The 23,218-nt window shown below is 55.7% G+C and overlaps 2 protein-coding genes across 10 annotated transcripts in view; both read right to left on the bottom strand.

The window, feature by feature from the left end:
• On the bottom strand, positions 1-22,877 carry TAGLN2 (transgelin 2). 6 transcript variants are annotated; one of them, XM_025394838.1, is made up of 7 exons: positions 11,416-11,468; positions 11,034-11,036; positions 10,630-10,637; positions 6,345-6,541; positions 5,674-5,848; positions 5,287-5,389; positions 4,135-4,954 (listed from the first exon to the last, which is right to left on the bottom strand). In XM_025394838.1, the coding sequence occupies exons 4-7, from the start codon at positions 6,522-6,524 to the stop codon at positions 4,813-4,815; spliced, it is 600 nt and encodes a 199-aa protein (XP_025250623.1). In that variant the 5' UTR covers positions 6,525-6,541; positions 10,630-10,637; positions 11,034-11,036; positions 11,416-11,468; the 3' UTR covers positions 4,135-4,812. The 6 variants fall into 6 exon arrangements, 5 of the variants coding, with proteins under 5 accessions (XP_025250623.1, XP_025250616.1, XP_025250632.1 ...); XM_025394831.1 differs by lacking the exon at positions 10,630-10,637 and adding an exon at positions 8,847-8,854 and having other exon boundaries at positions 11,416-11,456; XR_003120882.1 differs by lacking the exons at positions 10,630-10,637; positions 11,034-11,036 and adding an exon at positions 1-36 and having other exon boundaries at positions 4,745-4,954; positions 11,416-11,485.
• The window catches only part of IGSF9 (immunoglobulin superfamily member 9), an 18,887-nt gene continuing 8,686 nt past the window's right edge, over positions 13,018-23,218 (bottom strand). The window contains exons 5-21 of one of the 4 annotated variants that reach the window (XM_025394738.1): positions 22,746-22,906; positions 22,391-22,508; positions 20,680-20,821; positions 20,428-20,573; positions 20,191-20,285; positions 18,509-18,649; positions 17,804-17,920; positions 17,445-17,595; positions 17,130-17,253; positions 16,687-16,862; positions 16,185-16,435; positions 15,887-15,971; positions 15,618-15,794; positions 15,313-15,355; positions 14,122-14,982; positions 13,733-13,860; positions 13,018-13,498 (exon numbers count right to left, since the gene is read on the bottom strand). In XM_025394738.1, coding sequence (XP_025250523.1) covers positions 13,317-13,498; positions 13,733-13,860; positions 14,122-14,982; positions 15,313-15,355; positions 15,618-15,794; positions 15,887-15,971; positions 16,185-16,435; positions 16,687-16,862; positions 17,130-17,253; positions 17,445-17,595; positions 17,804-17,920; positions 18,509-18,649; positions 20,191-20,285; positions 20,428-20,573; positions 20,680-20,821; positions 22,391-22,508; positions 22,746-22,906 — 3,098 coding nt within the window. In that variant the 3' untranslated portion in view covers positions 13,018-13,316. Of the gene's footprint in view, positions 13,499-13,732; positions 13,861-14,121; positions 14,983-15,312; positions 15,356-15,617; positions 15,795-15,886; positions 15,972-16,184; positions 16,436-16,686; positions 16,863-17,129; positions 17,254-17,444; positions 17,596-17,803; positions 17,921-18,508; positions 18,650-20,190; positions 20,334-20,427; positions 20,574-20,679; positions 20,822-22,390; positions 22,509-22,745; positions 22,907-23,218 lie in introns of all 4 variants that reach the window. The other 3 variants (XM_025394720.1, XM_025394749.1, XM_025394728.1) reach the window with 3 other exon arrangements.

Genomic DNA, 23,218 nt, shown 5'->3' on the forward strand with positions numbered 1-23,218 from the left:
CTTCTTCCTTCTCCCCCTCTTCCTCCTCTTCTCTGCCTCCCTTCCCAGCTCTCCTTTCCATTGGCCACCATGGGCCAAGCCCACTTTCCCTCCACCTCCACAGTGATTTTCCACTTCCAGTCTGAAGGCAAGGAGCAAATGAATCGAAGCTGGCTCCTGCCTCTTCTCCTGCCCTCCTCCCGTTCGTTCTTTTTCCCCCAAATCCTCAAATCACCTTCCATTCGTCCAGAGCATGCAATCCACCCTGCAACCTCCTCTCCTCTGTCTGTAGGAAATGCAGCTTCTTGGGTGTTTATTTTTTGTAAGTGAATAATCCGGAAGCATTGGAAGTGGACAGATGAGCTGGGCTGTATCTCAGATCTGATGACAGGCTGGGTTGCTAGGCCCTTGGGCTGGCTGGGCACTGTGTTGCCAAGCCAGGGGGCTGAGGAGCATAAGGGTGGTGTCATGCTCACTCATTCATTCAGCAAATATTTATCCAGCACCTACAACATGCCAACCACTATTCTACATGAGCAAAACCAACAAAAGCCTGCCTTTGTGTAGTGTACATTCTATGGGTGGGGACAGAAAATAAATAAGTAAAATATATTGGGTGTCAGGTGGTGATAAAAGAAAGCAGGAATGGAGCATGGGGTCCAGGCTGAGAGTGACGTGTGCAGTTTTAAATGAGGTGATCAGGCAAGATTATGTCTGAACAAAAACCTGAAGGAGATAAAGGAGCAAGTGAGGGTGGGACCTGGAAGGAGATTGTTCCAGGCAGCAGGAGCAGCCCTGCAAGTGCAGAGTGTTAGGAGACACCTCTGTAGGGAGTTGAACAATGAAAACACATAGACACAGGGAGGAGAACAACACACACCAGGGCCTGTGGTCAGGGAAAGGCTGCGGTGAGGGGAGGGAGAGCATCAGGACAAATAGTTAATGTATGCGGGGCTTAAAACCTAGGTAATGGGTTGATAGGTGCAGCAAACCACCATGGCACACGTATACCTGCATGTTCAGCACATGTATCCCAGAATTAAAATAAAAAAAAAAGAAAGAAAGAAAGAGTTGAACAATGAGAACACATGGACACAGGGAGGGAAAGATCACATACCGGGGCCTGTTGAGGGGGTTGGGGGCTGGGGGAGGGATAGTGTTAGGAGAAACACCTAATGTAAATGACGAGTTGGTGGGTGCAGCAAACCAACATGGCACATGTATACATATGTAACAAACCTGCACGTTGTGCACAGGTACCCTAGAACTTAAAGTATAATAATAATAATAATAATAATAAAAGAAAGAAAAATGTAAGAAAAAAAAAAAGAGAGAGAGACACCACTGTAGAGAGCCACACAGAATAAGGTGTTAGGAGATGGCAAGAAAAGGCAGAATCATACACAGGCTGGTGCCTAGTCTGGGCTCAGGGGCCCGAAGTGGGGTCAGAGATGAGAGAAGCCAAGTTAGGGATGAAATTGTAACCTCAGGTGAGACAAAATGCTAAAAAGCAGACAGACGAACAAGCTGGAAAATGTTGCGATGCCAGTGGAGGCCAGCTCCACAAGGAAGCAACTGACTCTGCAGTTAGATGGATTAAGGGGACACTAAGATTCCTTACAAGGCTTGGGTGGTGGTGGGTGCAGCCAGAAGAAAGGTGAGCCCAATGACTGAGCACCTCTCAAATACAGTTGGTGTCACCCTTGAAAATAAGCTGTTCCAGGTAGTGGGGATAGGGCTACTCAAAGCATCTTTGCCCGTGTTCAACAGGACAGTGGTGAAGGGCGTGAAACTGCTGGACATCAGCTCCCTCTCAGCCCAGGGTCCACACACAAATATTCTACCTTTTATTCCCCACACTTCCATTTCCTGGCACTATGTGCTAGCATTCCCCATGCAAGTTGCTTTCCAGCGCTCATCTAAGCCTCACGGCAACTTCATGAGGGAGGAATTACCATCTTCAGCTTACAGATGAGGAGCACCGCCCTGCCACCCACCACCACCTCTGTCCCCTAGTCCCTTGACAGCTTCGCTTCTTGCTGAGCCTACAAGTGCACAGGCTCAGCCAGATTCGAAGCCGGGTTGATTGGATGCAAATCCCTGCTTCTCCCTTAATTGCTTTGTGTTCCTTGGCCCTTCTGAGACCAGTATCCTCATCTAAGGACAAAATGGGGAACACATTACAGTAATATCCACCTCCTGGGCGTTTGTGAGAATCTTCTGGGAGAAGGCAGTGGTTCTCAGTGCTGGCACTGTGACAAACAAAAGGCATTTCTCAGAGTTGCGAGGCGTGTGGCCAATAATTTATAGCTATAAATAGTTAAACCAGGGAAGGTGGCAAACGGCTTGTTGTTTTAGTATAAATAGCGAATTCAATGTTTTCTCTGCAATGACATCACTCTCCCTCACTAACATTCCACAAAGCCTTCCTGAATGGGAGATAAAGGATCTAATCCCCTGGGAATTTTGCCCATAGGCTGCAGCCTATCTTATCTGTGCCATAGCCTGTGGGAATGCAGCAAGCAAGCAAATAGTCTCTCCCGAGGTATGAGAGAGGCTGGCAAGGCCTCTCTAGGTGGCAAGGCTAAGTGTGGTGTGGGGATAAGGCTGAGAGCCATGGCTATGAAGCATTGGCATGGGGCCTGTCCCCTAGTGGGTGCTTCTTGGAAGAGGGAGTCTCAGAGAAGCAGGGTAACAAAAGGGGAGAGAACAAAAGCTCTGGTTACAAACCTGTTTCCCTCAGGTACCGGGCTGTGGCTTTCTCCTCCTAGGGAGACAGATACCCTCAAGTAGAAAAGGGGAGGGGGCAAGGAAGGCCAGGCCCCTGGGTGAGGCTGATGGCGCTGGAACCTAATGTCAGACTGGTCCAGGGTCCCTCAAATTCCCCCCGGGGAGACACAGGGTCTGATTGGGAAGCGTTGGGGTAAAGGTAACACCTAGTAGTTAGAAACTATGGGTGGGGCTCCCAGCACTTTGGGAGGCTGCGGTGTTGGCAAGGCAGAGCCATGAGGTCAGGCAGATGGCTTGAAGTCAGGGGTTCAAGACCAGCCTGGCCAACATGGTGAAACCCCATCTCTATTAAAAATACAAAAAATAGCCAGGCACGGTGGCTCACACCTGTAAGCCCAGCACTTTGGGAGGCCGAGGCAGGCGGATCACCTGAGGTTGCGAGTTCAAGACCAGCTTGACCAACATGGAGAAACCCCGTCTCTACTAAAAATACAAAAAAATTAGCCAGGCGTGGTGGCGCATGCCTGTAATCCTACTTACTCAGGAGGCTGAGGCAGGAGAATCGCTTGAACCCAGGAGGCGGAGGTTGCAGTGAGCTGAGATTGCGCCATTGCACTCCAGCCTGGGCGACAAGAGCGATCATGCCACTGCACTCCAGCCTGGGTGACAAAGCCAGACTCTGTCTCAAAAAAAAAAAAAAAGAACGAAAAGAAAAAAAGAAACTATGGGTAGAACACTCATGCCTCAGTCAAGGATAGGTGCTGGAGACAACCTGACCCAAAACTGATTATCATGGCCCAAGGCCACCCACCTAGAAAGGAAGTTCTGCTGCTAGTCTCTCCCGGGCACTTAGTTCACAGGTGCTTAGGATCAATCAACAAGGCTTCTTCCCTCCAGCCACCACCACCAACTCACTCCTGCTCATTCCCCAGCTTTCCACCTTTCCTCACCACTGCAACCCCTACCCTCAGCCCCTACATGGGTCTGGCCAACTCCAACACAGACCACCTCGCCCCAAGCCTGTCTGAGGGGCCTCTCACCTGGAGACAGCTTCACTTGCCAGGACTCATGGCTGTGCCAGCAGCCAGCCCCACCCTCCTAGTGACTGAGAAGCTGTTCCGGCTGTAGAGGCAGACCCAGCCAAAGGCAGCAGGCAGGATTACGCAATTCCATTGACTAGAAAGGGCCTTACCTCCTTGTGGGCACTGCCTACGCAGTCTGCATTCAGCTGTGAGGTCCTGTCCCCTCTCAATTCCAACCTCCCCTCCCCTAAACCAAGTGAGAATGAGGATGGGGAGGAAACTGAAGACAGGAGTTACCACTGCAACCTCTCACCTCTGCCCTCCTTCCTGCATCACTCACTGCATTTTGCCCAGTATTCCTCCCTTCCCCACAGTGGCACAGTGGCCCCAGACACAGCCAGAGTCCATTCAAAAATGACACATTCTTTATTTAAATCAACAAACTCATCTTCCTCAAGCCCCAGACCATGGTAGGCAGCCCTCCCTCTCCGTCCCCTCACCCCACCCCTTAGCCACAGTGAAGGGAATGGAAAATGAGAAGCCACGAGGGCCCCTGCCAGGGAAGGCTGCCCCAGATGTGTGGTGAGCACAGTCAGTGCAGCTGTGGCCGAGGCAGCAGCTGCCACAGGCTCCTCCCTATAAATTAAGTTCCTGCAGCCACAGCTGTGGGAGAAGCATGCTTGTAGAAGCAAGGCCAGTCCAGCATCAGATGGCAGAGGCAGCACCACTGACTCCCAGCCATGGAATGAACGGAGGGCACAGAGTTCAGAGACAGAACAGGCCAGGGGGAAAGAGGAGAGGCCTGGCAGTCAGGGACTAAGGGCCCTAAATTTTGGTCCCAGGGGAAAAGAGGAGGCCAGTTGGTCCAGTTTTGATGGGTACGGGGAAGGGAATGTATTAGTAAGCACAGGGGAGAGGCTGCCAACAGGCACCTCAGAGGTGACAGGACAGGCTGAACCCCCTACCCTGACAGAAGGGAGCTTGAGAGCTCAGGGGCTCTCTGGGAATGTCACTGCTAAAATATATATCTACATATATATTAACCATTCGTGGGAGGGCAGGGGCAAGGCCTGGGGTGGGATCAGAGGATCTGGCGTGGCATCCCGTAGCCAGTCATGCCTGCCTGAGATGCCCCGCGGTTGGTGCCCATCTGTAACCCGATCACGTTCTTGCCCTCTTGCAGCTGGTTGTCCGAAAAGTTCCGAGGATTCTCCTTGGATTTCCTGGGTGGTAAGGGAGTGGTGGTTAGAGGAGATCACAGGCTGCCCTAGTAAATCCCTTCCCTGGACAGAACACAGGCTTTGCTGTTGGCTCAAGGGCTGGTGCCAGCTCTGCCCTCGAGAGCCATAAGCTCTCTGAGGCCACTTCCTCATGTTTCCAAAGGGACAGTCACTTGCCATCCCAGAGGGTGTTGTGAGGATTAAGTGAGATGAGGAATTTTCTGAAAGTGCTTTGTAAAGGGCCAGCTGCTACTGAGATTAGTTATTTCCCAGGGACAGGACTGGGCAGAAACGATGCACCTGCTGGACCCTGCGGCTGTCCCAGCAATACTTACTTAGGGAACCAATTGGGATCCCCAGAGAAGAGTCCATCATCCCGCGCTACTGCCAGCCCACCCAGATTCATCAGCGTCCGCTGCACACAGGCCATGTTCTTTCCTGGGAAGGAGAATGGGAATATGTCAGCCTCCACAGTGTTCTAGATGCCAGGATTCCACCTCTATTGCTAAGTCAGCAGGCCTGGCTTCCTAATTACTTTTACTCTTCATTTCCATACCCTTCTCCAATCCAGCCCCCAATATGACCAAGTGTTCCATGGAACACAAACACACCCCTCTTTCTCTTCAGGGAGCCAGAAAATAGTCCCTTCTCCCTGGTCAAGAGGGCCCAGCCCAATCTCTGGCCTCCTGGATGACAGGAGCCAGCCCCTGGCCCTGTCCCACCTTCCCAGAGGTCCACAGTTTGGAAGATGTCGGTGGTGTTAATGCCATAGCGCTCAGCTGCTTGCAGGAACTGAGAGATCTGCTCCATCTGCTTGAAGGCCATGGTGGAGGCCTGGATCTTCTTTACTGGGGCCTGCCCCTCGGGGTACAGTGCATTAATGAGCTCACATAGCACCTGGATGAGGACAGCAGAGGTGGAAAGGTGAGAATACGCCTACCTACAGCAGCTTAGCATGCACCACCCTCAGAACCAGAGACAATGAACCAGAGAGTCTCGTGTCTTGCCTGAAGACAGCTTGGACTCTTTCACTAGAGTAAGCCTCACAGTCCTTCTTGCCAGCCTCCTGCCTCCGAGCCCAGAGTGAAAAGCCAGTGTTTACTCTTTCCTTGCTAATACACCCTCCCACAGTTCTTTCCTTAGAGATATTTTCTTCCTCAGTGTCACCTCAGCCTTCCACTGCCTGGGAGACACATTCACCCTTACCCTCCACTCCACGGGAAGGGAGGGAAGCATGGGCCCTCTCACATCCTTGACAAAGATCTTCAGGCTGAGGAAGAGGCTGGGACATGTGTGCCCTCAGTCTTCCCCTCTTCAGGTTAAACAATCCCCAGTCCACTGGACCTAGTCCTGCTCTCCCTGCACTTCCAAGCCAGTAGGGCCCGGCTCTCACCGTGCCATCCTTGAGCCAGTTCTGGAAGTTCTCGCGTCCAGGCTGGGGCCGGCCCACATCCTTTCGGCACTGGGTGGTGATCCACTGGATCAGGATCTGCTCCAGATCTGCATCATACTGTTTCTCAATCTTCTGCTGCACCTCCCGGCTCAGGCCATATGCAGGTCCCCTGTTAGCCATTCCAGTGCGTGGTGGTGCTAGAGAGAGGACACACCCAGGCCTTTGGTCAACACCTTGCAGCCTGGAGAGTAGGGAATTCAGGAATTCTGCCTGCAGGGATACACACCATTTCCCCCCAGGGTGAGCCCCAAGGATGAGGCCCAGAACTGTTAACAAATGCAACCCTGCTCTTTATAGCCCTGGGAAAGAGAATGATTTGGGGAGAGGAGGAGGAATGTGGAACAGCTTGGGAAACTGGCTGGATCTACCCTCCCTCAACCTCTGGGTTTTCTTTGCCTTTTTTTTTTTTTTTTACACCATCTAGGTTGGTGCAAACCACTGGATTTTAACTGAGCACCTACTATTTGTGCTAGGGATTGTGAAAGAGATAGAAGCCCTTGGTCCTCAAGTGCCCACAGTGCCATCAGGGAGACACAGTGAGTACATATGAACAGGTAAAGATTGTACACAAATACTGAAGTGCACAGTTCAGATCACATGTTGTAGCAGCTACAAGAAGCAGATGGGCAGAAGCCGCCCGGGGAAGGCTTTCTGGAAGAGATAGGCCTGAATAGGTCCTTAGGGATTTCAGCAAGCAAAATGAATTTCCTACGAGAAACCAGACAATAAAAGCAAATTCTACTTTCCCTTCTAGGAGCTATGATAGGCAGAACCATAGCCCCCCAAAAGTTGTCCATGTTGTAATTCCCAGAACCTGTGGATCTGTTACCTCGTATGACAAAAAGGGACTTCGTGGATGTGACTAAGATCTCGAGATGGAGAGATTATCCTGGATCATCCAAATGAGCCCAGTGTAATCACAAGGGTCCTTACTAACTGAAAGTGGGAGACAGGTGAGTCAGAGTGGGAGAAGTAACAACAACAAAAAATGGAAGCAGAAGTTGGAGTCACACAGGGCCATGAACCAAGCAATGCAGGTGGCCTCCAGAAGCCAGAAAAGGGAAGGAAATGGATTCGCCCCAAGACCCCCAGAAGGAACACAGCCCTGCCAACACCTGCATTTTAGCCAGTGAGACCCCTGTTGAAGTCTGTAGAACTGTAAGATGCTGTATTTGTGTTGCTTTAAATCACTAAGCTTGTAGCAATTTGTTACAGCAGAAATAGGAAACTAATACAGGAGCTCTGGGTGATATTTTTGGGGAAACCTGGGAAGAGAAGGCAAGACGGGGAAATACACAGGTGGGTTTTCTTTAACTTCGTTGGAGGACCTTGATTAGCAAGAACTGGGTGGTTTCCCGACCAATGGCCTGAGTTGGCCAACCTCACTGTGGCAGTGTGTTCCCAACCAACAGTCACCACCTGGGTCTGACACTCAGAGGCTGAGCAAGACCCGGGCATGCTACGGATGCCAAGGGGAGCCAAGAACCGAGAACGGTCCCCATTTTCTGTCCCACCCCCACCCTGGTTTGGCTTTTCTCTCTTCTCCGAAACAGAGCTAGCTGTCAGGCTGCTCACGAAAGGGGACCCCCAGGGCAGGCATCTGTGTTCAAGGGGAGGAAAGAAAGCCACCCCTTCTAACCACATCTGGCTCCAGGCCAGGTTGGCCTTCAGGGATGGAGTCACTCTGGCTCCCCCTCTCCCACACATCCAGGTTAAACAATCCCACCACTCCCGCTCAGTGGGCCTCAGGACTCTGCGAAAGACAAGGGGACCAGCCTGCCTCAAACCCTCAACCCCTCTCAGCTGCAGAGGCTGTGTCTCAGGCCAGTCCCTCCCGTCCCGACTCCAACATGGCCGCTTATCAAGCTGCCCATTTCCGGCAGATCCTCCCCTAAATCAGTTATTTTTAAACCTCATTAAGAGCAACCCGCCCCCTCTACTTCCCCCAGCCCGAAAGCTGGGCCAGATAAATGTCAGTCTGGGCCCGGACCCACAGCACCAGGCACACACACCATCAGCTGGGGGAAGGCAGGAGGGGTGGAGTGGCTGAGTTCTGACGAGAAAGCAAGACAAGCATTCCCGCCCTCCCCAGCGGCCACTCCACCACAGAAACCTCTAACCTCTGATGCACAGGGGAATGGCTGGAAGACAGGTAGGAGGAGGAAGGGGCTAAGAGCTACTACCACCAGTAAGCCCCCTCTCCGCAGCCCAGTTCCAGACCTCTCTCCTGGAACCTCTCCCTGAGGCTCGGGGATCACCATGGCACAGGTAAAGAAAAGGCAGGAGAATGATTAACCTAGACACTGGGGTTAAGAGCAGAGAGAATGACCTGAAGCCAGACCCTTCCAGTGCCCCCCAACCCCCAAGGCAGGACAAACTTGGCCTCCCAGGCCCACCACTGGGTGGAAAGTGGATGCTGAGGAACCCCCTCCACCGCCCAACTCTGGGGCCTGGACACAGCTGACAGGGTAGCGGCCTCCAGCTGCAGTGTATCTGCTCCACTCTGGGGCCATTGCCCTCAAGCTCTGAGGTGCCAGAGCCATAGGGCGGAGTCCTGAGAAGGGGCAGTTCCAACCAGGCCAGGCCTGGCCAGCAGCTGTTTCCCCTCCCCAACCCCACAGGCAGGCAGGAGCTGATGGGCTGCGGCTGCTGGAGCTGGGAAGGCCCACCCTAGGGACACCCAGGGGACCTGCCCCTGCCCTCCCATAAAGAAAACAGTAAGCAAGTTGCCTACCAGGGTGAGAAGAGATATGCCCAGCTGGAAGACAGGTGTGGGGGACCCCCAGAGCTGGGGACCCCAAAGGAAAGTGATAGCTGAACAACCTGGGGGATAGGCTGGCAGCGAGCAACCTAAACCCTAGCGCTACTCCAGCTGTGAGAACTACGCTCACCCTCACCCTGGAGTTACATACAATAGGCGGGAAACGGGAGGGGCCACGCCAGGCACTCGGCCCCACCCAGACCCTAGGCTGGAAGCTTACCTCACCAAAGCCAAAGCCAAAGAAAAGGCGGACATGGGTGGGGGCGGGGAGGACTTCAGGGTTCTTGGCTAGGGTGTTTAACTGGGAAGACAAAGGGACTCTCCATCCACCGGGCAGATGGGACACAGGAGAACTTCCCAACTCAGATTTGGGGCAGGGACTGTTCTCAAAGAGCAGCACAGTGAGGGCACCAGCTGACAGAGCGAGGTGCCACAAGCAGCAGCAAGGATGGGGGGCGGCCCACAATTAAGGGAACCACCGTAGGGCAGCCCCTCACCACCGAGAGTCAGGAGCAGAAGAGAAAGCTGAGGCTACACAAACAGGAAGCTCCAAAGCTTGCGTGGGAGGAGGGGATGAGGTGGGGGCCGTTGCCATGGCTTCTGTATACCAAACAGTGTTGGAGGCTGGGTGGGGGCTCCCGGCAGAAACACCCTCTCAACACAGACTTTGAGGTGAGGAGGCTGTGAGCACGGGAGAAGTGGGATCGTCCCAGCAGTGCTCGGGTGTAACCAGGTGCAAGGGATTCCTCCAGGAGGCAGCTATAGTGGGGATGAACAGCATGTGGGGGGAAGATAGGAAATTACCCGTGTTGGGGTGAAGAAGCGGACTCGGGAAGTAGTCGTTCAGGAGAAGAAATTCCCTGAGAAGGGAAAGTGTTCTGAGCTAGAGAACCCACAGCTGAAAATTCTGGAGGGAGAAGGGATGGAATGAAGAAAGGATTGGGGCCAATCCCGGGGTGGGGGTCAGGGGCAGAGGCCTTGGGGTGAGGGAGGGAGTTGCGGTTGGACAAAACCTATTTGTTGGTTCTGGAATGGTAGGGTCCTACTGGACCCGCCCTGCCTTGGCCTCCTCTGCAGTTTTAGGTCTGCCCCTTGCAGTAGGGAGGGGAAACTGGGAGGGGGCTGGAGATAGAGAGCTATCGCTGTCTGGTGCTTTGGAGTCAAAGAGAACACTGGGGGACCCCCGTCCCAGCCGCAGGTCTTCTACATCGGATCCCACACTCCATCCCCACTCTCACCCCGTTTCTCCCTGCCCCACAGATACCAACTGCTCACAGAACTCCCAAGACACCGGCTCCAGGTAGCCCCAAGAGGCCCAGGGCGCGGGGGTGGGGGGAGGCGGCAGTCCACTTCCGGTCCTGCAGGTCCGGCCTCCCAGCCGCCGCCCCCCCCCCACCCCCACGACCACACCCTGGGCCGTTAGAGCAGATGAGTCACCCACCGCCCTCCCGCCGTTGGGGTGACGCAGTGGTCTGGGCAGCCCGCCCGCCCGCCCGCGGCCACCACCGGGTTTCCCAGCAGCAGGGGGCACCCGGTGGGGGCAGCGGCGCTCGGGATGGGGTAAAAGCAGCCACCACCACCCCCACAACCTCACACAGACAGGGCACCCCGGGGCGCAGTCAGGGCTGCAGCACCCAGACCCCCGAGGTCGGGGGACCGTCACAGAGATGACTGGAGCTTCACAGAAGGTCACTGTGCGACCCATGCGGAGTCCTCTAGCCCCAGCTCGTGACCTCGAGTCCCCAGAATAGCAAGCTAGCAGGAACAGGAATGAAAAGAGCGGCCTCGGGGACTCAGAGGGCACGCAGTGCCCACACGTGCTCCTGGAACCAGGAAGTGAAGGGTCGCGCGGGAAAGCCCAGGAGCACGAGCTGGCCCAGGGCCGGCGCCACGACCCGGGGTCACTCGGGGCCAGCCAGCTAATGTCCGACGCCCTTTTTTCCCCTCGCCCCAGTGAGGACTCGGCGATGGAGCCCGCGGGTGGAGCTCAGTCCCTGAGTCCGTGCTCCGGACGGACGGACGCCCTGTCTATGCATGGACTAACCTCGCCTGACCTCATCGTCCAACAATGTCGGGTCAGGGCTTGGGGACAGGATCTGACAGCACGGGGCGGGGTAAAGTAGTCACCGGACCCTTGCCTGGTGCCAGCCCTTGATCCCCGAGCTCGCTGGAACAAGTCAAAAGCGCTGGCTTCTTGGTTTCTACAGACCACGCACATCCCCCCGACCCCCGTCCCTGCGACCTGCTCACCGTTCAAGCGGGCTGGGGAGCGGCGCACTCACTCAAGGCAAGAGCTGCAGCTGCAAGTGGTGCGCCCTGCCCAGCCGGGGGTTTTCAGGAGGGTCCCGCCTCAGACGGGGCGGACCCGGGGCGGGGCAAGGGCCAAGAAGGTTTAAAGGCGCCGCAGCGCAGAAGGCGGGAGGATTGCTTGAGACAGAGGTTCAGTTGACCAGAGCAAGGGTTAAAGGTTCGGGGAGTCTGGATCTACGAAGGCAGCTGCAGTGGTCTCCACCCGTGAGAACCTCAGCCTCCACCGGGAGCCCGTAGAGTTGTGCCGCAGTTGGAAACTTGCTGCCTAGAAAGTTAGCTGAAGACTGTGGGCGTGTTTATGTGGGAAGAAGCCTCCTAGTTTAGAGGCTGGCAAGGTAAATGGAGGCACAGGAAGGCCTTTCCCCGACCCCAGCTGACTAGTGTGTGACAGGACTGGGACTTGCAGGCCGGGACAGCACCCCCACGTGATCTTGCTCATCTCTTACTTCAAGCCTGGGCAGGGACTAACAGTGAGGTCACTCTTTGCCCAGGGCCCTAGGGGCGTGTTCGGTGTTGGGACCCAGGGTTCAGATCTGACTTCTCCCTGCCTTTCATCTCCTTTTCTATGACCTGGTATCTCTTCCTAAATCCTGGAGGGATCACAGAGGGAGCCCTCAGCGGGAGGAGGCTGGCCAGGGTTCTTTTGTCTCTGAGGGTGGAGGATGGCACAGTTCAGGGATAGAGAGAAAGCCCCCCACCCTTTCAGGCTTCAGTTGAACAGAGTCACCCTGGGTGGAGTTCTTCACACATGTTAGAGTCCTCCCTTGAACCTGAGATTCCAGGATGTCAATATCCAGTCCCGTCCCACCTTTCTATTCTCTGTTCCCTCCCCAAGTCCTACACAGCCCTATATTCCAGTCCCACTGATTGTCAAGCGTTCTCACTCTTCTGTGCCTTTACAAAGGCTATTCCTCTGCCTAGGATAGTTTCCCTTCCTTGACTGGCTCCCCACCTTTACCTGCTGTGTGACTGTTGTGCACATTACTAAAGCATTCTATGCTTCAGTTCCCTGGTCTATAAAACAGAGCTAATAGTACTACCTAATTCCTAGAATTGTAGAGAACTACACAGTCCACCTATAGGGCTTAGAGCAGTGCCTGGCACATAGTGAATACTACTATTATTATTACCACCATCTGTGAGGGTCCTGAGGACTCCCCTCCAATATGTGGCATTTGCCCCGGAACACGATATTAGCATTCACTAAATGTGGCCTTGAATGCAACATCTTCCTTTGTGCTACCACAATAACCAACACATAGCTTTATCACAGAACTTATCACATCATATGGCAACTATTTCTTTACTTGTCTGCCTCACTGACTAGAAAGAACTCAAGGACAAAGGCATGTCTTCAAGAACCTTATTTTCTCAGTATCTACTTCAATGGCTGGCCTTTAGTAGCTGGCCTCAGTAAGCACTCAATAAATGCTTCTTGAATGAATGCTGAATGCACCTCCATTCATTCAATAAGATTCTCCTCTTCTTTAAGGGTCCAGGGATTCTCCTGGCACTCTCTCAAAGACTGACAACACACAGAAACATCTTTCAAACTTTATTCACCTGTAAAAAACTTCACACACACACACACACACACACACACACACACACACACACGGAGCGGGGGGCAGACCTAAGATCCCTGTTCCAATCCCCAGACTCACCTAGGGGGTCAGCACATACATTCCATACCAAGGTGACCCAGGACCACTATCCACTATCAGGGTCTGGGCACCAAAGGGGCAGGCAGGGGCAGTGTCCTAGGTTGAAGCTAGGTCTGTCTGGTTGGGGGCCTCCTTTGCAGGTCCATATGCCTTTTCCCAGCCTCACATTAGGGGTGTTCACAGCAGAGTGGCCTGTTCTGGGCGAGGGACTGGCTGTCGATAGGCTGGTAGCCGAGCCCTAGTAGCATCTCGGCGGCGGCGGAAGGCCAGGAATTCCTCCCGAAGGGCAGCACAGCGGGCCTCAGGGCCAGTAACATGGGCAGTGTTCAGGAGGCAGCCCTCCTCTGGAGTCTTCACACCTGCAAGAGGCGGGCAGGACAACGAGAAGAAGCCCTGAGGTTCACTGAGTGAAGAGTTCAGATGTGAAGCTCGTTAGGCCCTTCCAGTACAGATGGCCCAAGGGGGCAAGGCACAGTCTAGAGCAGAGGAGCCTGGGAGGCAGGATCTGACTGGGAATAGATGGGTCCTAAGGTGGCAGGGGGGATGTGGGACAGCATGGCCGAGATGCCTGCCTTTCCCTGGGGCTCACACACCTAGCTCTGGCTCAGCTTCAGGTCTGAGCCGGGAGCTGGCCAAGCCCAGGTGCAACGTCTCCAGCAATTCCACGTCCCCAGGGAATTCTGAGTCCCACTCATAGTTCTCGTCCACAGATGTGTTCCTCCTATAAAAAAAGACAAACATATGGTGTGGGTGGAGGAATAGAAGCTGTTCAGAAAAGTCTGAATTCAGGGACCACAAACTCACATTAGGCCATGGGTTTCCCCTGAAAAATCCCTGGACCTCAGCAAAAGTTTCTAAAAGGAGACAAGGTTTCCCATTCCCAGGGTGGGAGTGGAGCAGAGAAGGCGCAGGGTATTGGGAGAGGGGTGAGGTCTGTGGCAGGACTGAGGCAGAGGTAGGGATGGGCAGGGACTGCTCTCACCTCTTGCTGACTGTCACCACATGCTCCCTTCGGGGCCATCTCTCAGGGCCACTGGCCCAGCTGCTGGTGTCTCCTGGAGCAGGGCTGAGGTAGCTGCCTCCAGCAGAGGGGGCTGTGGAGGGGGGCCGCAGGAACGAAGCGCTGCCTCGCCCGCTGCTCTGGCTGGTGAGGCTGCCTCGAGGGGCAGCAGGGAGAAGGCCTGGCAGCAGCCGCTCCCTCAGTGTCCAGTCAGCCAGGGCTGTGTAAGGGGGTTCTGCAGTGGCCCCAGCCCCTACCACAGCCCCAGGAAGTGATTCCCTGGGGGACACAGGAGGGGTGTCTGGAGGACGAAGGAAAGATGAGGTGGGGCAGCGCCGGGTATCCATGTAATCTGGGGGTGCAGCAGGGCTGGGCTCCTCAAGAGGGGGCCAGTCCCCATCCACATTCATCTCTCGGAAGAAGGGCAGGCTCAGGTACTGGAGTAGGGGTCCAGGACCTGGCAAGGGACTGGGTGGAGCTGCTGTAGGGGGCACCACAGGGCTGATGTCTTCAATGCAGAGGGGCTGGGGCGCCCCACTGGGGCTGCTGCTGCTACAGTCAAAGGACCGGGCGAGACACTGGGCTGGAGTCCGAGGTTCTGCCTGCTCCGGGCCTGACCTTTCCTGGGGGGCCGCCACAGTGGGCCCCATCACAAAGCGCCCATCTGGGCCCCGGCAAATGGGCTCCAGGGGTAAGGGTCCCCGGCTAGGCGGAGGATCTGGGTGGGGGCTGGGAGTTCCGGCAGGATCCCCCCAGAGCAGACTCTGGCGCAGGCTGGGAACTGGGGAACCCTGGAGCTTCAGCTTCGCCACGCTGTCAGGACTGCCTGAGCCCAGAGCAGAGCTGGGGAAGGACAGGAGATCAGGGTCTGTGGTAGGGGCAGGTCCCCCTCCCAGGAGCCAGCGTCAGGCCTTGAGAGGTTTGGTGAACAGAGCAGAGCTAGGGAGAACAAGCGAGGAAAGGACCAACAAGGTGGAAGGGGTGGAGGGAAGGCACAGGCCATACTGGACCGGCCTCAGGCTGGGGCCACTGCACACCCCTTCTTACCCTCTCCCACTTTTGTTCCTCTCCCACCCCTAACATCCCCCTAGTAAAGATGCAAAAAAGGAAGCAGAGGATACTGGCATGTACAATGGAAAAGCAGAAGAAAGCCAAGGAGGTGGAGGCACTTACGGTGCAGCTGATGTCCCGGTCGGAGAGAAGATAAGAGGTGGATCTGGAAGGGCACAAGAATAATAGGTGACACAGGCAAAAAACCAGGCCCTCCAGGCGCAGACTCTCTCACCCAACACCAGACGCCCAACCCCATCCGGGTGGGAAAAGCGTAGGCAGGACCAGATGCAGGACTAAGAGAATGCACCTGGATCACACAGGAGCGAGGATTTTCCCCCAGGTAGGAGGGGCTTAAGGAGGGGCGGGGCCTTTCGGTGCGCTAGGCCCAAGTGCGCAGGAGGAGGGCTGAGGGTGGAGGGGCTTACCTTGGCGGAGGCGCTTGCGGCGGCGGCGGGCAGCCCTGCGCCGGTTCATGAGGCAGGCGGCCAGAATGCTCACGAGGACGGCCACGCCTAGGAAGCAGACCCCGCCCACCACGCCGGCCAACACAGGCTGGGGCAGGAGACCCGGCAGCTGCGTGCGCGAAGGGTAGACCTCCAGACCTAGGCAGGGGGCCACGAGGGAGGGTCAGTGGACTCGGAGCCCCCCCACTACCCGCAAGCCCTGGGGCTCCTCCCTCACGCCAGGTGCTCACCAGAAGTGGAGACGTTGGCCGTGTTGCTGGGGTCGCTGACGTAGCTGCCTGCGAAGGCCACGAGGCGGAACTCATAGAGAACATCCTGCGATGGGGATGGAGTGCCAGGAGGGAGGTCAGGGCCCAGCACCGCCCATCCCAGCGGTGCGCGGAAAGACTGTGCAGGTGGGACGGAAGGGTGAGGTAGGATGCGGAGATGAAGAGCTCAAATCAAGATGAGAAGATAGGGTTTGGGGAATGGAGAAGGATGCAGGAGAGGCCCTAGGAGGCTGCTCCCTGTATTGCCTCTCGCACATACCTTGATGAGGCCTGGTACCAGCAGCTCTGTTTCTGTGCCTGCCACAGCTGGGTCCAGCACCTCCCAGCCCTGGGAGCCTTGCCGTCCTTCCAAGACGTAGCCATCCAGTCTCTTAGGGACCAGCTCTGGGGGATCCCAATGCAGGAGTACCCCCCGGGGTGTCCTCACTGCCACCAGACCCCGTGGAGGGGACAGGGGAGGGGATATCTCTGTTGGAGGAAGCCTGGGTGCAGCTGGCGTGGTAGGAAGCCCTGCAGGGGACAGAAAGGCAGGTCAGAGCAAGGATTCCCAGCGCCCCTCCCCTGGCCTTCCACGACCCCAGTGCCCAACTCTTCTCCCAGAGCCCCTGAAGACAAGCTCAAATCATCTTCCACACACCCCTCTGGACCCTAAGCTGGCCAGCACCTCTGCCCCTTCCCACCCAGAACCTCCCATATCCTAACTTTCCTAGCAGCCCTTCCCCATCCTTGTCTCTGCTGTTCTGGGACTACAAGCCTCTCACCTTCAGGAGCAGACAAGACGATTTCGCTGAAGGGACCACTCCCCAGCTTGTTCTGAGCCAGCACGCTGAACTGGTACTGAGTGTGGGGCTGCAGCCCTGGCACTAGGAGGTGAGCAGCCCCCACAGGCACTGCCAAGGACACCCAGTCATGGTGCATTCGGTCAGGACGCTTGGCCCTGGGAGACATGAGGACACGGGGGGTACCTCGTTAGCTAGGTAGACCAGAAGATCTGGGGTCCAGAGATCTAACCAACTCCTCTCTGCTCAACCATCCAAGGTCTCAGGACCTTGGCCCTGAACTCAGAATCTGGAGACAGGGAAGCAGAGCCAGGACTGGTGAAGGAGAGAGGGGCAGAAGACAGGGCAGAAGGCCAGATAGGTTCAAGGAGGAGAGGAAAGGAGGCAAGATTGGCGCAGAGAAATGGCAGGAGCAGGTCACTCACAGTGGCGTGTACCAGACACTGAATCTCTGCAGATAGCCACCATCAAAGCCAGGCTCCCAGGAGACATTGGCACCCTTAGGCAAAGGCACCACGGACACATTGGTGACAACATGAGGGCTAGTGCCTGGGCAGGGGGGAATGGAGGAATGGTTGTCAGGGCCTGAGGGAGTGTAAAGAGTAGCAGGGGTCCCAAGGCCAGTGCCCTTCACCCATCATCATCCCAGGGGTCCCACACCCATGATCCCCTTTCTGGGCCTCCAAAAACAATTCCCATGTAATTTCTCCCAGCCCCTGGCCATCTCTCCAGCCACTAACCCAGCACGTAGACGTTGGTGGAGGCAGCCACTCGGGCCACAGCATTGCTGGCACTGCATTCCCAGTGCCCGTGGGCCTCCTTGGTCAATGGTCGCAGGATGAGACTGCTGTTGCTGTCCACCTGGGCCTGGCCTTGCAGCCCCCGGCCCACCTACAGAACCACTGGTGAGCCCTGAGGACACACGCAGCCACCCCTCACCAAGGGCGCCCCTCATCTCTCCAGGCAGCTCCAGTTCCTCCCCACCCTGCCTCTGACACCCCTCTCCTTCCCATACCCTCCCTCCCACAAAATGGCTGGGGCACAAGAGGCAGGGGTGAAGTGGGCACGGGTACAGGCAGAGCGGGCTCAGGAGCCTTACCTTGGCCCAAGAGACAACAGGAGGAGGGTCCCCTTGGGCGGAGCAGGGGATGAGCAGCTCCCGCCCTACTTCTTGGAAATATTCTTCCTTGGGCCGCTCTATAAAAGCCGGGGGAGCCTGCAAGCCAGGTCTGGCATTGGGAGGGGCCCTCTCTTACATCACCATCTAAGGTTGGCTACTCCCCCTCTCTGTGTTCCTGTCATGCCATGTCTCACCTCACTCTCTCTCACTCCCCCTAGCTAAACACTCACCAAGCCTGTCTCCACCTCATTCTCTCTCCATCTCTCAATTCTTCTGTGGCTCTGTGTCTGTTCCCCAGTGGGTAGGGGCTGGAGGGAAATGGTGGCATAGTAAGGGCTGGCAGGCTTAGGCAGGACTCTCAGTGATGTACAAACTTCTGCAGAACATTCTTCCTCCCAGAGCCCCAGAGAGGGAGGCAGCACGGTCAAGGTTAGTGAGAGTTGGGATGGACAGGATATCTTACTTTTGGATGTGTGTGACTGATGTCCCACCTCCCAAGCACCACCTCTGCAGAAACCTCTGGGATGGCATCAGGCAGCTGCTGCCGTGGCCACCATGGGAAACAGACTTGGAAACCCCTCCCCATGTGTCTGCCCCGCCCCACCCCCATCAGCCTGGCCTTAGCGCCATCTCCAGCCATCTGACTCACTGTCACCACAGGCCCCCGCCCACCCCCGGCCTAACCTTGAGCAGCACGCGGGTCACAGGGGAGGGCCCGGCGGTACCAAGACTGTTGTAGGGGGTGCAGGAGTATTCTCCCAGGGCATCCTCGTTCCCCAGGGCGATGATCAATGAGCCTTCTGTGCCCTGGGACCAGCCAGGGAACTGGAAGGAAGAGGAGATGACAGCTAGAGAGAGGAGCTCAGCAGAGACAAGCCCGGGATGGCAGTACAAGAGAGGGGGCAGGACGAGAAACCCACAGCTATGCAGAGGACTCCAGCAGCTCCATGTCTAGGCCTGACCCCTCTCCGACTTCCAGCGCTTCCTTTCTCTCCTGCCTACAGAGGGACCCCTCCCAATAGTGTGAGGCTGTGACTGCACAACTCCGGGGGTAACACTCACAGAAAACACACTGTGAATGGCCACCCCTGGAGTTGGGCTACATGGGGCTTCCTGCCTGCTGGGACTTCACCTGGCTCCCTTCCCAGCACTCCACAACGAAGTTCAACGTCTTCCACCCCACACCAGCTCCTATTTCTCTATTAAAGGGCCCACCGTCCTCCTTGCTGAAGTCTGCCTCCGCACGTTCCCTCACTCCCCCAGCGAAATCCTAAGCCAGTCATCCTGAGAGGTCCCTTTTGTCGGGGCATGAGCCCATTCATCTTCATGTCGTCCTCTCTAAATCAGACTCCACAACTCTCACCTGGCCATTTCAGCAGCTTCAGAACCCCTCTTCCTATGTCCAGTATCTCCTGCTACATTCCACTGGATAAGCTCAATCCCTGATCACAGCTCTGATGCTATCACACCAATGCTCAACAAACTCCAGCAGCTCCAACTGCCTGCAGACTTTTTTCTTAAACAGTCAACAAAGATAAACTGAGTACTATTGTTGTAGAAGCCCCAGGTACACTACGATGAAAAGATGGTAATACTAGGCCTCAAAAAATGTATAGTCTCTGCAGACAAAAGATCCCAATTGCCTTGGAATGAGGCAATGGTAACCTGGCATTCACAGTTCTGCCTTTTGATGCCAACCTGTCTTTCCAGCTTTCTCTGCACCATTCATGTCCCTACAGGCACTCCAGCTTCCACCCAATTGGATGATCCATGATTCCATAACACATGATTCCATAAACGCACTGTACTACTTCCTGCCTCTTGACCCTGGTTTCTGCAAGGGAATGACTGTCTCCTCTTTGAGGCCCATCACCAGAGTCCCAGAATCTGTTGCTGGTCTAGCCTCAACCACCCTAAAAGAAAGGCATGAGCTCCATCCGTGGCCTTCCAGACAGTGTTGCTGTCCTCTGCCCAGGCAGTGCCCACTTGAAGGATGGATGCCTCCTTGCCTCTGCCCCCAACCCAGTATCCCACACAGCACCTGGTAAGAAGTGTGTGTTCCCCGGGACACACAATTCCCCAATCATCACACGAAAGAACCTTCAGTTCTGCTACTTGACTCTTTGCCATCATTTTCCCCAGAGATCATCTCTCTTCTTTCCCCAAAGAAGACACAAAACCACCACCTTAAACCATGGAAATTTTTCCTTAGGGGTTTTAAGTAGTCTCCTATGCAACATGTCTCATAACACAAATTAAATTCACAAAAGATGTGTCCCCAGTCACAGAATTGAATTAAACTGAGCTAACTCCACCCTGCTGTCCTGAGCAGAATAACACCAAGCTGTACTGCCCCAAGCCTGTACCTTGTCCAGCTGCAGGGCCTTTCCATCCTTGGTCCAGCTGACAAAGAGCAGTGGGGGGTTGGCACGAACCGGGCAGCGGATCACCCCCGGCATGCCTATGGGCAGGGGCGTCTCAGGAGGCATAGCTGTCACCTGGGCTGGGTCTGGGGGAAAGTAGTGGCAAGTTGGGGGAGAGGGGCTTGGCCTGGCCCAGGGGAAGGGAGCAGGCTGTGGGAGAAGCTGGGGTCAGGAGCTTACAGAGCACAGTGAGGTAGGCAGAGGCTGAGGGTGGATGCAGGAGGCCATTGCTGGGCACACAGGTGTAGCAGCCGGCATCATCAGGCTGGGTGGCCTGCAGCCGCAGGCTCCCGTCCACCAGAATCCGCACCCGGGACTGCAGGCGGCTGCAATGTGGCATGTGTGAGGAGGGGTCCAGGCCTTGCCCAGCCAAGTGGCTCTTCAGAGACTGTGAATTCCCCACCTCCACCCTCCTAATGAGGGTGACCCCACCTAATGTGGAAGACATTGGTGTTGTCCTGGAACCAGCTGTAGGTGAGATTAGCAGGGTATGCCTCAGCGTGGCAGGCCAAGGAAACATCCTGGGAAGCATTGACTGTGCAGTTCTTGGGGGGCACCACGATGACTGGGGGTCCTGTGGGGTGCATAAGGGGAGGAAGGTGGCCTCAGCCCACAGTCTTCCCAGAACCCTGAGGTCACCTCTGCAATCCTTCCCAGCTCTGCCCTCTGGAATCCTAGGGCTCGTTGTTACCGGGCTTTGGGGAACGGAAACAGAAGCTTCCCCCTGTATGTAACAAGAATTCATCCTCTCCCTGAGACCCATTCCTCTTTCCAAATTCTCTCTGTTCCATCAAGAGCAACCCCATTCATGCGGTTCCACTGCCTAGGAATGGTGTGTGTGTTTGGGGGAGTCAGTTTAACTCTGCTCATTTACCATTTGTATCCCTACTTGTCACCTCTTGAATTACTTCTCTGTCTCTGACCCTAACCCAGGTGCCCAATACCTCACCTCAAGATGCTGCAGCAGCCCCTGACTCCAGGCTCCCCTGTGGCTGCCACTCTAATCGCCATTCATACAGAAACAGCCCCTTGAGCCACAGAACACTTCTGCTCAGGAACATGCAACAACACCTGGCTCCTACTACACTAAGCTCAAACCCAGCCGTGTGGACCCCTGAGATCCAAACCCTCCCTACCTGGCCAGCCATCTTTCCATGTCAGCCCTCATGAACTCTTTCAGGTCAGTGTGGGCAGCTGACTGTCCCCCATCTCCATGCCTTTGCTCCCTGCACCCCCGGTCTGGAATGTCCCTCCCAAGGGCCTGGCCACACCACATACCTCCTGCAAAAGCACCTCTGCTACTACAGTTCCACTACTTCTTCCCCTCTCTGGGCCGGTACCGCATGAGCAGTCAGTAAGAAGAGGTCATGATGCGAGCTGACACAACAGAGCACTGACTGCATGTAGGACACTGAGTGCTAAGCACTTTACCTGCACGACCTCATTTAATCCTGACCAAAAGCTTGGCGGTGGGAATTGTCTCCATTTTATGGATGAAGAAATGAAGGCTCAGAGGCAGAGAGATTGTGAGGTGATTGCCCAAGGACAGCAGGAGAGGCAACATTCCCATTAGGCTTCCTTATGCCACAGACGACACTTTAACCATTACCCGGCACTGCCTTTCTTACAGTACCACGGACAGCAACACTTCCCTGTTTCCCCAATTAGTCCCACTTCCCCACAAAGATAATAGGCTCTATGAAGGCGCAGTCCAGGCCTTCTACTTCTCAGTTTCCCTTCTAAAGGAAGGATCTTGGCCAGGAATTCCATGTGCCTGTGACTGGGCTCAGCTGGACCTAAGTAAATTCTTGTAACAGACCTGAGAGGTAGACATGAGTCTCTTTATAAAGATGAAGAAACTGGGACTCAAGGAGTTAGCCGGTTCACAGCCTAAAAACAAGCACCCATGTCCTTTCCACTATAACACACTACTAGGCACTAAGATCACTTTGTCTGCTTACCGAGCCTTTTAAAATTAAGGTGCTGGTTTCAGAGCGACAGCCTGCATTGGGAGCCCCCTCAGCTTCCACGGGCCCTGCCCTCAGGCACAGATCTTCCTATCTTGCTGTGAACCAATTCAGCCATAGGTCACAGCCCCCTTGCATAGGTAACCCTGGAGCCCAGCCCTCCCGCCAGAGAGCACCTAGCACTAGCAGCTGGGTGGCGTGGGTGGCGCTGCCCTCAGTGCTGGAGGCTTGGCAGGTGTAGACCCCAGAGCTGCCTCGCTCTACCCGGCGGATCCGCAGTGTCCCGTTCTGCACCTAGGGAAGGAGTGGGTGAGGAAGAGTCCTTTCCCCTGCCAGCCTCAGATCCTGCACTTCCGAGGCTGGCCAGCAGAGGGAGGCAGCACCCCAGGCTCGGGGCAAACAATGCCAACCCCCTCTCCTGGCCCATCTTCCAGCCTGGCCTTTGCCTCCTCTGTCCTCTGGCCCCACTGCCAGGCCCCCACCTTCCCTTCACACTCTATATGGCTCATTCTATCCACCCCCAGGACTCACTTGCACCTGGCCCTGGCCCTGGCCCTGGCCAAGGTCCTTTCCTCGGAGCTTCCACGTCACACGAGGCAGGGGGCTGCCACGGGCCACACAACGCAGGGTCACAGGCTCCAGTTCCTGCACTTCCAACACAGCAGGAGGTGTCTCCTGGAATTGAGGAGGCGCTGCAAGGGAGACAGGCATCGGGGCCCCAGAAGGGCTGTCAGCGCAAAGAGCAGTGTCCGAGGGCCAGGGAGATGACTCAGGGCTCCAGCCTGCTGCCCTGCCCACCCACCAGCCCCGCCTCATAGGAATGCTCAGCCCGGGGCCACCCTGTCTGCTGCACCTGGGCCAAGTGAGGATTCTATCAACCCACCCCCACACACTGCCCTAGGGTTGAACCCAGGCTGGATGTCCAGAGCCGGCGGGGAGAGCCACGTCCCCTCGGGAGGAGCACTGTTCTGGGAGTGAGGAGGGCTGGGTCCTAGACTCTGCTC

This window comes from Theropithecus gelada, chromosome 1 (assembly GCF_003255815.1).
Source record: "Theropithecus gelada isolate Dixy chromosome 1, Tgel_1.0, whole genome shotgun sequence".
NCBI classification, from domain to species: domain Eukaryota; kingdom Metazoa; phylum Chordata; class Mammalia; order Primates; family Cercopithecidae; genus Theropithecus; species Theropithecus gelada.

What these genes read in the sequence shown, in the direction of transcription:
- TAGLN2 (XM_025394847.1), bottom strand. Translation starts at nt 6,524, where the DNA reads ATGGCTAACAGGGGACCTGCATATGGCCTGAGCCGGGAGGTGCAGCAG. An exon ending in AACTGTGGACCTCTGGGAAG is followed by an intron (nt 5,390 to 5,673) that starts GTGGGACAGGGC and finishes TCTCCTTCCCAG; the next exon opens with GAAAGAACATGGCCTGTGTG. An exon ending in GATCCCAATTGGTTCCCTAA is followed by an intron (nt 4,955 to 5,286) that starts GTAAGTATTGCT and finishes CTTACCACCCAG; the next exon opens with GAAATCCAAGGAGAATCCTC.